Here is a 13137-nt window from a genome sequence, read left to right as displayed (position 1 = left end):
GGTGTCAGAGGAAGGCCCTAAAAACTGTTAAAAACTCCAGCCAACCTAGTCGTAGACTGTTCTCTCTGCTACCGCAATTCAAGCGATACCGGAGCGCCACGTCAAGGTCCAAAAGGCTTAACAGAATCTACTCCCAAGCCATAAGACTCCTGAACAGCGATTCAAATGGCTACCCTATCTATTTGCATTGTCCCCCCCGTTTACGCTGCTGCTAGTCTCTGTTAATTATCTATGTATAGTCACTTTAACTCTACCTACATGTACAGTACTGTTCAAAAGTTTGGGGTCACTTAGAAATGTCCTTGTTTTTGAAAGAATAGCACATTTATGGTCCATTAAAATAAAATAAAATTGATCAGAAACACAGCGTAGACATTGTTAATGTTGTAAATGTATTTCTTTTTTCTTACCTTTATTTAACCAAGTTCTCATTTACAACTGTGACCTGGCCAAGATAAAGCAAAGCAATGCGACAAAAACAACCACACAGAGTTACACATAAACAAACGTAGAGTCAATACCACAATAGAAAAATCAATGTACAGTGTGTGCAAATGTAGAAGATTAGGGAGGTAAGGCAATAAATAAGCCAAAGAGGCAAAATAATTACAATATAGCATTAACACTGGAGTGATAGATGTGCAGATGATGATGTGCAAGTAGTGAAACTGGTGTGCAAAAGAGCAAAAAGATTAAAAAAACAATATGGGAATGAAGTAGTTGCGTGTGCTATTTACAGATTGGCTGTGTACCGGTACAGTACATACAAATCATTAAAATCCTGACGGAAAATATTTACACAAGAAGCATCCTAATATCACACAGTCAAACTCTCAGTCATTTAGTAAGTTCACCATTCTGCGATTCGCACGGTTAAACATCACACGGTGTTTCAACACAACGGCTTTTTATGTCATCATTTATGTCATCATCAGCTCTGACAGCTGATGCTTAAAGTTAGTGAGGGGGATATAAGTCTCCAGAAATATACCTGTTGGACCGCGTGCTACGGGTGGGTGTTGCTATGGTGACCAGTGAGCTGAGATAAGGTGGGGCTTTACCTAGCAAAGACTTGTAGATGACCAGGATCCAGTGGGTTTGACGACGAATATGTATGGAGGGCCAGCCAACGAGAGTATACAGGTCGCAGCGGTGGGTAGCATATGGGGCTTTGGTGACAAAACGGATTGCACTGTGATAGACTACATCCAGTTTGCTGAGTAGAGTGTTGGAGGCAATATTTTGTAAATGACATCGCCAAGACAAGGATCAGTAGGGTAGTCAGTTTTACGAGGGTATGTTTGGCAGTAAGAGTGTAGGACGCTTTGTTGCAAAATAGGAAGCCAATTCTAGATGAAACTTTGGATTGAAGATGCTTAATGTGAATCTGGAAGGAGAGTTTACAGTCTAACCAGACACCTAGGTATTTGTAGATGTCCACATATTCTAAGTCAGAACCGTCCAGAGTAGTGATGCTGGATGGGCGGGCAGGTGCTAGTAGCGATCGGTTGAAGAGCATGCATTTAGTTTTACTTGCATTTAAGAGCAGTTGGAGGCCATGGGAATTGAACCCTGTGGCACACCCATAGAGACTGACAGAGGTTCGGACAACAAGCCATCCGATTTGACACACTGAACTCTATCTGAGAAGTAGTTGGTGAACCAGGTGAGGCAGTCATTTGAGAAACCAAGGCTATTGAGTCTGCCAATAAGAATGCAGTGATTGACAGAGTCGAAAGCCTTGGAAAGGTCAATGAAGACGGCTGCACAGTACTGTCTTTTATTGATGGCGGTTATGATATCATTTAGGACCCTGAGCGTGGCTGATGCGCACCCTTGACTAGCTCGGAAACCAGACTGCATTGTGGAGAAGGTACGGTGGGATTCGAAATGGTCGGTGATCTTTTTGTTAATTTGGTTTAAGAATATTTTAGAAAGTCAGAGCAGGATGGATATAGGTCTATAACAGTTTGAAGAGGGGGATGACAGCGGTAGCATTTCAATCTTTGGGGATCTCAGACAATATGAAAGAGAGGTTGAACAGGCTAGTAATAGGGGTTGCAACAATGTTGGCGGATAATTTTAGAAAGACAGGGTCCAGATTGTCTAGCCCAGCTGATTTGTAGGGATCCAGATTTTGCAGCTCTTTCAGAACATCAGCTGTCTGGATTTGGGTGAAGGAGAAGCGAGAGGGGCTCGGGCAAGTTGCTGCAGAGGGTGCAGAGCTGTTGGCCGGGGTAGGGGTAGCCAAGTGGAAAGCATGGCCAGCCGTAGAAAAATGCTTATTGAAATTATCGATTATCATAGATTTATCGGTGGTGACAGTGTTTCCTAGCCTCAGTGCAGTGGGCAGCTGGGAGGAGGTGCTCTTATTCTCCAGGAACTTTACAGTGTACCAAAACCTTTTGGAATTAGTGCTACAGGATGCAAATTTCTGTTTGAAAAAGCTAGCCTTTGCTTTCCTAACTGACTGTGTATATTGGTTCCTGACTTCCCTGAAAAGTTGCATATCACAGGGGCTATTCGATGCTAATGCAGAATGCCACAGGATGTTTTTGTGCTGGTCAAGGGCAGTCAAGTCTGGGGTGAACCAAGGGCTATAGCTGTTCTTAGTTCTACGTTTTTTGAACGGGGCATGCTTATTTATTTATGATGGTGAGGAAAGCACTTTTAAAGAGCAACCAGGTATCCTCTACTGACGGGATGAGGTCAATATCCTTCCAGGATACCCGGGCCAGGTCGATTAGAAAGGCCTGCTCGCTGAAGTGTTTTAATTTGTGTGAGATTGAGGGCATCTAGCTTAGATTGTAGGACAGCCGGGGTGTTAAGCATATCCCAGTTTAGGTCACCTAACAGTACGAACTGATAAATGACTATTGTAGCTGGAAACATCAGATTTTTAATGGAATGTCTACATAGGCATACAGAGGCCCATTATCAGCAACCATCCCTCCTGTGTTCCAATGGTATATTGTGTTAGCTAATCCAAATTTATAATTTTAAAAGGCTAAAAGGCTAACCCTTTTGCAATTATGTTAGCACAGCTGAAAACTATTGTCCTGATTAAAGAAGCAATAAAACTGGCCTTCTTTAGACTAGTTGAGTACTTTCTTCTGAAAGTCGTCAGTCTATTCTTGTTCTGATAAATGATGGCTACTCCATGCGAGAAATTGCCAAGAAAGTCCTCAACTGGCAGCTTCATTAAATTGTACCCGCAAAACACCAGTCTCAACGTCAACAGTGAAGAGGCGACTCTGGGATGCTGGCCTTCTAGGCAGAGTTCCTCTGTCCAGTATCTGTGTTCTTTTGCCCATCTTAATCTTTTCTTTTTATTGGCCAGTCTGAGATATGTCTTTTTCTTTGCAACTCTGCCTAGAAGGCCTGCATCCCGGAGTCGCCTCTTCACTGTTGACGTTGAGACTGGTGTTCTGCGGGTACTATTTAATGAAGCTGCCAGTTGAGGACTTGTGAGGCGTCTGTTTCTTAAACTAGACAGTTGTGCATTGGGGCCTCCCACTCCTCTTTCTTTTCTGGTTAGAGCCAGTTTGCGCTGTTCTGTGAAGGGAGTAGTACACAGCGTTGCACGAGATCTTCAGTTTCTTGGTAATTTCTCGCATGGAATAGCCTTATTTTCTCAGAACAAGAATAGACTAACAAAAAAGTGCTTTGTTTCTGGCCATTTTTAGCCTGTAATCAAACCCACAAATTCTGATGCTCCAGATACTCGACTCATCTAAAGAAGGCCAGTTTTATTGCTTCTTTAATCAGGACAACAGTTTTCAGTTGTGCTAACATAATTTCAAAAGGGTTTTCTAATGATCAATTAGCCTTTTAAAATTATAAACTTGGCTTAGCTAACACAATGTGCCATTGGAACACAGGAGTGATAGTTGCTGATAATGGTTCTTTGTACGCATATGAAGATATTCCATAAGAAATCAGCCGTTTCCAGCAACAATAGTAATTTACAACATTAACAATGTCTACACTGTATTTCTTATCAATTTGATGTCATTTTTATGGACAAAAAATTGCTTTTCTTTCAGAAACAAGGACATTTCTAAGTGACCCCAAACTTTGAACGGTAGTGTACATATTAACTCAATTACCTCGACTAACCTGTGGCCCCGCTCATTGACTCTGTACTGGTACCCCTTGTATATAGCCTCGCTACTGTTATTTTACTGCTGCTCTTTAATTACTATTATTTTAAACTTTTTACTTAACACTTATTTTTCTTAAAACTACATTGTTGGTTCACAGTTTGGAAGTAAGCATTTCACTGTAAGGCTAATACAACAACTGTTGTGTAGGGATCCAGCAGAGAGCTGGAGCACAGTAAGCTGCTTTATACATCGCTACTGCTTTTGAAACCTCTCCCTCCATTTACCTCCAAGGCATTAGAAGGCAGTCTGCATTGCTGGACCAGCGCTCATAAAAAAAACAATTACCCTGGGCTTCTCTTTCTCTCTCTCTCCCGTTCTATTTCTTTCTATGTATCCCTCCCTTTCTGTGTTGCTCACTTTCTTTTTAGGACTTTTTATCCTGTCTCTCTCCGTTCCCCTGTCTCTTTCATTGTAATACTTCTGTTATCTCCAGCTCTCTCTGTATTGCTCTCTTTCTTTTGATTACTTTCTCTTTCATTTCCTCCTCTGTATTGCTTTCTCTCTTTCTATTACTTTCTATCTTTCCCTCTCTATGAATTGCGTTCTCCCTGTGCTCTCCCTAATGCCCTATTAATCCTCAGAAAAATGACACAGCCTGGATCACATGTTTCTGCTGTTGTTCCTTCAGAGTCACTGCAAGTTACTGCACTGCTAAGCAATAATTTTACTGTAGTTGTCAATCTGCTGTTAGTGGCATTCTGTCAGAATGAGAATGAGGCAGATAAGAAAATGGCCCAACTAGCATTTCAAGCAATGACCTGAATTCAATTACCTGTATTTGCTAACGCACCACAAGAACCAGATTTATTTTTCCATCTAAAATGTGTTGATGTGTTTGTTACTGTTTCCAATGCACAAATCATCTCCTGTTGGCTCCAGCCCATCAACAACCTGTCACTAGCCCTGATTGGGAAGAGCTGGGACAAGACAACCACAGCTCATTTCATTTTTCTGAAATATTAAGTAGCAGAGATGGTGTCTGGTTGCACTTGAGAAAGAGTCATTGTTCTGAGCTGGCCTGCTTGCGTATGACATCTGATCTCTCTCCAGAAACACTCTAGCACAGATCAGGTGCCTCTTAATCTGTCTGTTCTGATGGAACAAAACCCACTAAAATATGTGGAAAATACAGTGGGCTGGGACATTTGGTACAGACATTACGAAACCATGTCTATGCTTGAATGTATCTTTGTATGTTCTGATGGGACCATTCACATCCTAACGACGGAATCAACATTCTATGAATGATCCTATCACTTCCATTGAGAGTGCTGCGGAATGACTAAATCCCATGCATGTCACTGAGGGAATGAGTGGTAGTTGCCCCACCTTTATGGAGTACCTAATAATTGACTCAGAATGTTAAAGCTTGGTGAACATGACATTCTCAAAGGGGGTTGCTTGCATGTATGGTTTACAGTGAGCAAAGAAGGTGTAACCTAGTGTGTCAGCATCTCAACCCACAGCAGAGAGGGGAAAGGGGATATGGAATTTCCTCTAGCTCTAAAGAACACAAACGGAGCCAAGTGCCTGGCGGCTCACCTGTCCTTGCTCAGCTGCTGCCCGGCTAATGTGTGAAAATGAGCAGGAATGTTTCCTCATCTCCTGAGGATCCAGAGATTTCCCCATGATGGGACTTTGGAACCTCTGCTATGGACACCTTCCTGTTACCTTCAGTCACGCCTCAATTTCTAGTATACGTTTCCACTGTTTTTTTTCTTAATCACAAACACTGGTGTCTTTCTCTGTCCATTTCTCCTGTCCCACCCTCTCTCCTCCTCTCTGTCATTCAGCGTCAGCCTATGCGGACCTGCAGTGGGAGCAGCAGCCCAGGCAGGATGGGAGCCACCCACCTCAGGACTACCCTCACAGGGACCAGCCCCCCGTGGCTGGCTATGTCCCCCAGCCAGATTATGTGGAGGGAGATGATGATCTCATCAAGCCCAAAAAGCTCCTTAATCCAGTGAAAGCCTCCAAAAGCCACCAGGAGCTCCACCGAGAGCTGCTCATGAGCCAGAAACGGTACAACTCCCACCCAACAGAGTCCCATACAAGATCTAGAACTAACAGCTGATTTAGCTTATTATCCAGCAATCTAGCTATTGGTATGATTTCAGCACTTACACTGTACTTGTTTGCATGTTTATGCATCTGTGTGTCAGTCAACCTGACAAGTAATTCAGAATTCTCAGCCAAGCCCTCTGTAATGTTTTGCCTCATATACTTATATTGTATCACAGAGGATGGATATTTCAGAGCGTAATTCCCCATTATAGATTCATATGATATGATATTTTAGGCACATACCCATATCATGGCATTAAGTCAATGAAGAAATACAGGATTTATAGTGATCACTGTACATGCCTCAACATGTATGGATTTACATAAAAGGAGAAGTACATACTAAAACATAGACAAAAGTCACGAAATGTCAGATGACAAAGGTGTAATCTCATTTATATAAACCAAAGGTACTGTATTGTAACAACATAACAAACAGAAAGGATAGTGTCACGTTCGTCGTAATGTGGAAGAGAGGAGGACCAAGGCGCAGCGTGAAGTGAATACATACTTCTATTTATTTAAGAAGAAAACACTAACCAAACTAATACAAAACAATAAAACGAACGTGACGCTATATATAACAGTGCAGACACAGGCAACTAACACATAGACAATCACCCACACCCCACAATGACAAAACAGGCTACCTAAATATGGTTCCCAATCAGAGACAACGACTAACACCTGCCTCTGATTGAGAACCATATCAGGCCAAACACAGAAACAGGCAAACTAGACATACAACATAGAATGCCCACTCAGATCACACCCTGACCAAACAAAACATATAAACATACAAAGCAAACTATGGTCAGGGCGTGACAGATAGGTTTAAAAAGGGTCATAATGATCTAAACAGAGTGTGATCGTAGGCAGCATTCCCATTTACCCTCTCTCTTACACTGCCCCTCTAAAATGCTTTCTGAAAGTGGTATTGGTCATCCACTCACAACATAGGCTAGTAAGTACACTTAAAAGTTCCAGAAATATTTAGCTAGCAACTGCAGCACTGGAGGTAAGAGGACTGTTTAAAGCAGCAGATGCCTCCCATTAAACTAAGGAAGCAGGATATTTTCAGCATGCCAGGTTTGGGTATGGGGGATGGAAGGGAAAAACACCCCCTGTTTAAAATGTCTCAAATAGGAACTCTTAAATGGGCTACAAAGAATCAGCTCTGTTTGGAGTTTGGTATGAAGAAAAACATGCCAGCATTTAGGGAAAATGTGCAAGTTCATCACAAGTCCAGCTGAAATTGCAATAGTGGTGGGGTGAACAGAAAAGTCTGGTTCAACTTTACACTGCTGCTAAGCTATGGCAAAACAAGCCAGTGTTCATGTACAGTTCATATTTGTGTTAACACCCAAAGTTTTAACCAATCCTAGACTCAGTTGTTATTCTTTTACCCCTACGAATGTGAAAAAAATGACATTCTAAATAAATACTGCACAGACAGTGTATGGCATATCAAATAGCAACTACCCAAACAGAGTAGTTCTTTCTCTCCATTGAAGCCTGTCGTCTGTCGCTCTTGATCAACATCTCTTTAATTAGCAGGACCATTAGAAGCCAGTTGTTGCTAGGTGACAGCCCACCACGATCCTGTCCCTATCGCTGAGTTGTTGGGATCTGGGCAAATCCCCATGGCTCCAGTACTCCAACCCTCCATGAGGTGACAGTGGGAACTCAGACCCTTAAGAGAGTGGGCAACAGAGGACCGTTTATGCCCCTCCAGCCCTGCTGTCTCACTGCCATTGAAGAGTAGGCCCATAGAAAACCAGGCTCTGGAAGTAAAAATGACATTCTTCTAGTGTTCTTCTTGTTTGTGTCATTATGCAGTTCTCCAAAACGCAAGAAAAATGTCATTGTAGAATGCCGTAGAATGCCACAGAATGTCAAAGATTGCCATAGCGCGGAAACCCAATTTCCAGGAATATGGAATGCAGTATACAACAGGCAAATATCTCCCTTATCTGCTCTGAACTTCCCTTTCTGTAATCTCTCTACGGTACGATAATTTCCCAACTTATCTGTGTGGTGTGTCTGACCTGTATCTGAACTTGTTTACTCTGTAGCATTGGTCAGTTAATCATTCAGGCGCTAAATAGGTTATAATGACAATATCCTGCAGGAGAGTCAGACCAATCAGTCATAACCCACTAGTCTACTAATAAATAATTATTTGTGAAGCAAATCTGGTAGAAAAGGACATGCATGTCACGTCTGCTGTCTGTCTATCTTCTAGTAATTTGACTCTTATAGAATATATCCACATCCTAGTATTGATCTGACAGAGAGAAAGACACAGTACACTAAAACCTGGAGTGTAATTAGTGTGAGAAATGGGAAGAATATAAAACATAAATGTTAATAGATAAATATAGCAGAACATTCAAGTCTAATTTACAGTATCCAATATCTTCCCACATAACAAATACTACAGTTTACTATAGAATACTATAGTACTAAATTTAGAATTCTATAGAATTCTGTAGTAAAACTGTAGTACACCGTAGAATCCTATACTCCACACTGTAGTATCCCTCAAACATGTAGTGCATACTACAGACTTTTGGAGTATACTGTAGTGTACTATACTACACACTCTAGTATCCCTCGATCATGTAGTGCTGCTTACTTTAGAATGTTGTAGTATACTGTAGAATACTTTATTACACGCTGTAGTATCCCTCGATTGTGTGGTGCTTACTATAGAATTTAGTAGTATACTGGAGAATACTATACACTGTAGTATCCCTATACTACATTGTAGTATCCCCCTCGATTGTGTAGTGCTTAATATAGAATGTTTTAGTATACTGTAGAATACTATACTACACACTGTGGTATCCCTTGATCACGTAGTGCTTACTTTAGAATGTTTTGATCGATTGGACTGCTAGCCAGCTTTACTGCTAGCTGCTAGCCAGAGGTGGTTACATGTACTTAAGTACATTCTTGGAGGATCTAGTACTTTTCTAGTTACTCTCTGTGGGCTGCACTTGCACTCTTACTCAAGTAATTTCTGAAGGAAGTAATTTACTTTTTACTCCGTTACATTTTACCAAATCACTTCCGTTATATAGATTTATATTATGATATAGTCGCTGTCGGATGAAAACCTCGTAACTTCAAATTTGGTGATTTACATTAGTATTATTTTTTACATGAATCGATACTATTGGTTCCCCTTTATGTCTTTATGAACGTTTCACGACCCCTTGACCAATGAAATGTATTCAAAATAGTCCATTGGCTTTCAAAGTTATCTGTCAAACCACGTATCTCAACCACGGCTCTTGAAGTGAAGTGCACGTCTTCACTCGAGGAGATTTTTGTTCGTAGGTTCTTAGCCAGACACGATCAGAGGTAAGTTGCACTTTATTACCTTCGCCTTTGTAATATTATATATTTTTGGAGAAACATCAATATTTCTCAAATACACTGAAGAAAAATATAAACACAACTTGAAACAATTTCTAAGATTTTACTCAGTTACACTTCATATAAGTAAATAAGAGATTTTAAATAAATTAGGCGCTAATCTATGGATTTCACATGACTGGGAATACAGATATGTTGGTCACAGATACCTTAAAAAAAAGGTAGGGGCATGGATCAGAAAAGCAGTCAGTAGCTGGTGTGAAAACCATTTGCCTCATGCAGCGCGACACATCTACTTTAAAAACGATTTGATCAGGCTGTTGATTGTGGCCTGTGGAATGTTGTCCCGTGGAATGTTGTCCCATTCCTCTTCAGTGGCTGTGCGAAGTTGCTAGATATTGTCGGGAACTGGAACACGCTGTCATACACATCGATCCAGAGCATTCCAAACATGCTCAATGGGTGAAATGTCTGAGTTTGCAAGCCATGGAAGAACTGGGACATTTTCAGCTTCCAGGAATTGTATACTGATCCTTGTGACATGGGGCAGTGCAAACATAAGGAGATGGTGGCGGATGAATGGCACGGCAATGGTCCTCGGGATCTCGTCACGGTATCTCTGTGCATTCAAATTTCCATCAATAAAATGCAATTGTGTTTGTTGTCCGTAGCTTTTGCATGCCCATACCATAACCCCACTGCCACCATGGGGCACTCTGTTCACAAGGTTGTTATCAGCAAACTGCTCGCCTACACGAAGCCATACACACTATCTGCCATCTGCCCGGTACAGTTGAAACCGTGATTCATCCATGAAGAGCACACTTTACTTGACCACTGAAGTCAGTTACGACGCCAAACTGCAGTCAGGTCAAGACCCTGGTGAGGACGACAAGCATGCAGATGAGCTTCCCTGAGACAGTTCCTGACAGTTTGTGCAGAAATTCTTCAGTTGTGCAAACCCACAGTTTCATCAGCTGTCCGGGTGGCTGGTCAAACAATCCCGCAGGTGAAGAAGCCGGATGTGGAGGTCCTGGGCTGGTGTGGTTACACGTGGTCTGTAGTTGTGAGGCCGGTTGGACGTACTGCCAAATTATGATTATTTTTTTATTACTTACATGATTCTTATTGGTATACCTACCTCGATGTTTATTCCATGCTGAAAGGTGTCTGATTTGCATACTAGTAACATGATTGATAGTGACATTTCGATATTGTTATTTGACTGTTTTATCACTTACCTGATCCTCTTGATATTTCCTTCTGAGTTAAAAAATAATTAATCACACTTGGTGTAAATCTTTTTAGTATGCATTCACCATCACATGTACTTGAAATTATAGCGAAATTAATTTTCATTAATGTCATTCATTTACCTTTTTATGAAATTGAGCACATTGATAGATATTAAGTCAACATTGAATAGGACCGTAGTTTAAACTGTACAGCCTACACACACGCATTCACTTCTGTTTTTCTACAGGCAGGCAGGCAGATACTCAGAGGTAAGCTGGCAGGGTGTCATGCTTTCAATTAAGAATCTACATGTATCTGCTGGGCTTGGGTTGGCACTGCTACTAGTGCTAAGAGGGGTATGGCTATGAGAGTCAAAGCCCAGAACAGGCAATCTGTGTTGGGCACCATGACAGAGAGAGAGACCTTACAGCGCTGGGAGATCAGCCACACCCCTGTGATGGGAGGGCAGGTCATCAACTTGAACAGTCTTTCTCTCTCTTACTGAGTGGTCTCCATTTTCTCTGATTGCTGTTTCGCTACCGCTCTCGTTCACTCTCTCACTCGATATACATATTTTTTGTGTCATTGAGCATTGATGTCTGGATAGATGTAAGATGAAAGAGGGGAAAAAAGCGTAGACCACAACACACAGAAAAAAACATGTTTTGTTTCAAATGTCAATGCCGTTCACAATGCTGTGTAGTAAGAAAGGAATGTCTATTGATTTTAGAGCAGTGAGAAGGTATAGAGGAGTCAGAGGTCCCAGAGTATGTCATGAATAGGCCTATGGATGACAGCAACCAGAAAGTAATATAGTGGACTCAAATATCAGCCCTTTCACTGTGCTATTCTTGTCCTGTGCTTGGCGATCAAACTATACCTTCTACAGATTTTTGGGGAATAGGGATTGTAGTCTATTGGTAGTGTGTTACTTTCATAAACTATCTACAGTACACAGGCTACTGCTATAAACTGTGTGTGTGTGTGTGTGTGTGTGTGTGTGTGTGTGTGTGTGTGTGTGTGTGTGTGTGTGTGTGTGTGTGTGTGTGTGTGTGTGTGTGTGTGTGTGTGTGTGTGTGTGTGTGTGTGTGTGTGTGTGTGTGTGTACACTGCTCTGACTTATTTGATGAGCAGAGACAAAATTAACAAAAACACTAATCACACCTCAATAGCAGCCCTCCATCTCTCTACCACCAAAAAAAATGGTGACTGCATCTCCCTAAGGGGGCCAAAGGCACTACATGAATTGAATTAGCAGTCTCAAAGAGGAGAGGTGAGAGGAGAGTTACAAAGAGAGCTCAACACTTTCTATCTTATCCTGAGTATAATGGCATTTCACTCTGAAGAGGTCTGATGTGGGATATTGGGGGGAGATATTGAATGAATTCTTGATGAGTTTTAGAGGCCATATGCTATGATTGAATAAACTCAAAGTTGATTAACAATTGAGAAGGATGGTTTTCTTCCTTTCTGATAAAACAAAACAAGGGTCCCACCACCAAACCTCAGCGGTGTGCTTCCTGCTGTCCTTTTCTGTCTAATAAGAAAACAGGCTCCTAATTAATCTGGCATCACCATAGAGATTCAGAGACAAACACCGGTCTGTGGATCACAAGTCCCGTAGCCCTTGTTAGGACTACAGGAGAATTTATGAGCAGGGAAAAAAGCTTTACTTCTATGCCATTGTTATTTGCAAAAATGCAACATAATCCTTTCACATTTTATTTTTGTCATATTAATGTAATTGAATCATGAAGAAAAAAACTATGGGTGAGCAGTGGTGTGTATTTATGGATGTCAAGGGGAGCCAGGACTCCCCAAAAATTGGACCAAGAAAAAAATATTTAAAAAAACATACACAATAATTTATTTAATCTCTGAGTTTGATAAATGTCCTTCAAATCGCCTAGAGGCTAAATATACAGTATCTCACCAGAGAAAGCATCCGAACTAACAAAACAGCGCCCCCTCTGTCTCAGTATGTGTAGCCCATCTCGCTGACGCTGTCAGGTCAGAAAGGGTATGACACTGTTGTCAGCAAGCATTTGGCCTGCCTTGATAAAACATATATAAAATATAGCCAATCAGCGTTGAGCTAAACTGAGCGAGCTCAGCTGTGAATAGTCCTGGCCCACCAAAAAAAAGGGAAGCCAGTTTGGATTTGGCTTCACACCAATCACATTACATCTGAAGCCAAACGTCATTGACAGAAAAAAAATTTAATTGTTGAGTCTCGTTGTGTTGCTGTCCTCAGGTGGCTAGCTAGCTAGCTAAAATCGGCCTTTTC

At 41.5% G+C, this 13137-nt stretch overlaps 1 protein-coding gene across 2 annotated transcripts in view; it reads left to right on the top strand.

Moving 5' to 3' along the window:
- The window catches only part of LOC129851011 (protein FAM107B-like), a 46468-nt gene that overhangs the window by 24956 nt on the left and 8375 nt on the right, over positions 1 to 13137 (top strand). For both annotated transcript variants that reach the window (XM_055917156.1, XM_055917155.1), the window contains one exon: positions 5960 to 6188. In XM_055917156.1, the coding sequence (XP_055773131.1) occupies positions 5960 to 6188 (229 nt within the window). The remainder of the gene's footprint in view (positions 1 to 5959; positions 6189 to 13137) is intronic.

This window comes from Salvelinus fontinalis, chromosome 3, assembly GCF_029448725.1.
Source record: "Salvelinus fontinalis isolate EN_2023a chromosome 3, ASM2944872v1, whole genome shotgun sequence".
Taxonomy (NCBI): Eukaryota; Metazoa; Chordata; class Actinopteri; order Salmoniformes; family Salmonidae; genus Salvelinus; species Salvelinus fontinalis.
Note: the sequence above shows the minus strand (reverse complement) of the source record. Positions and strands in the feature narration are given on the sequence as shown.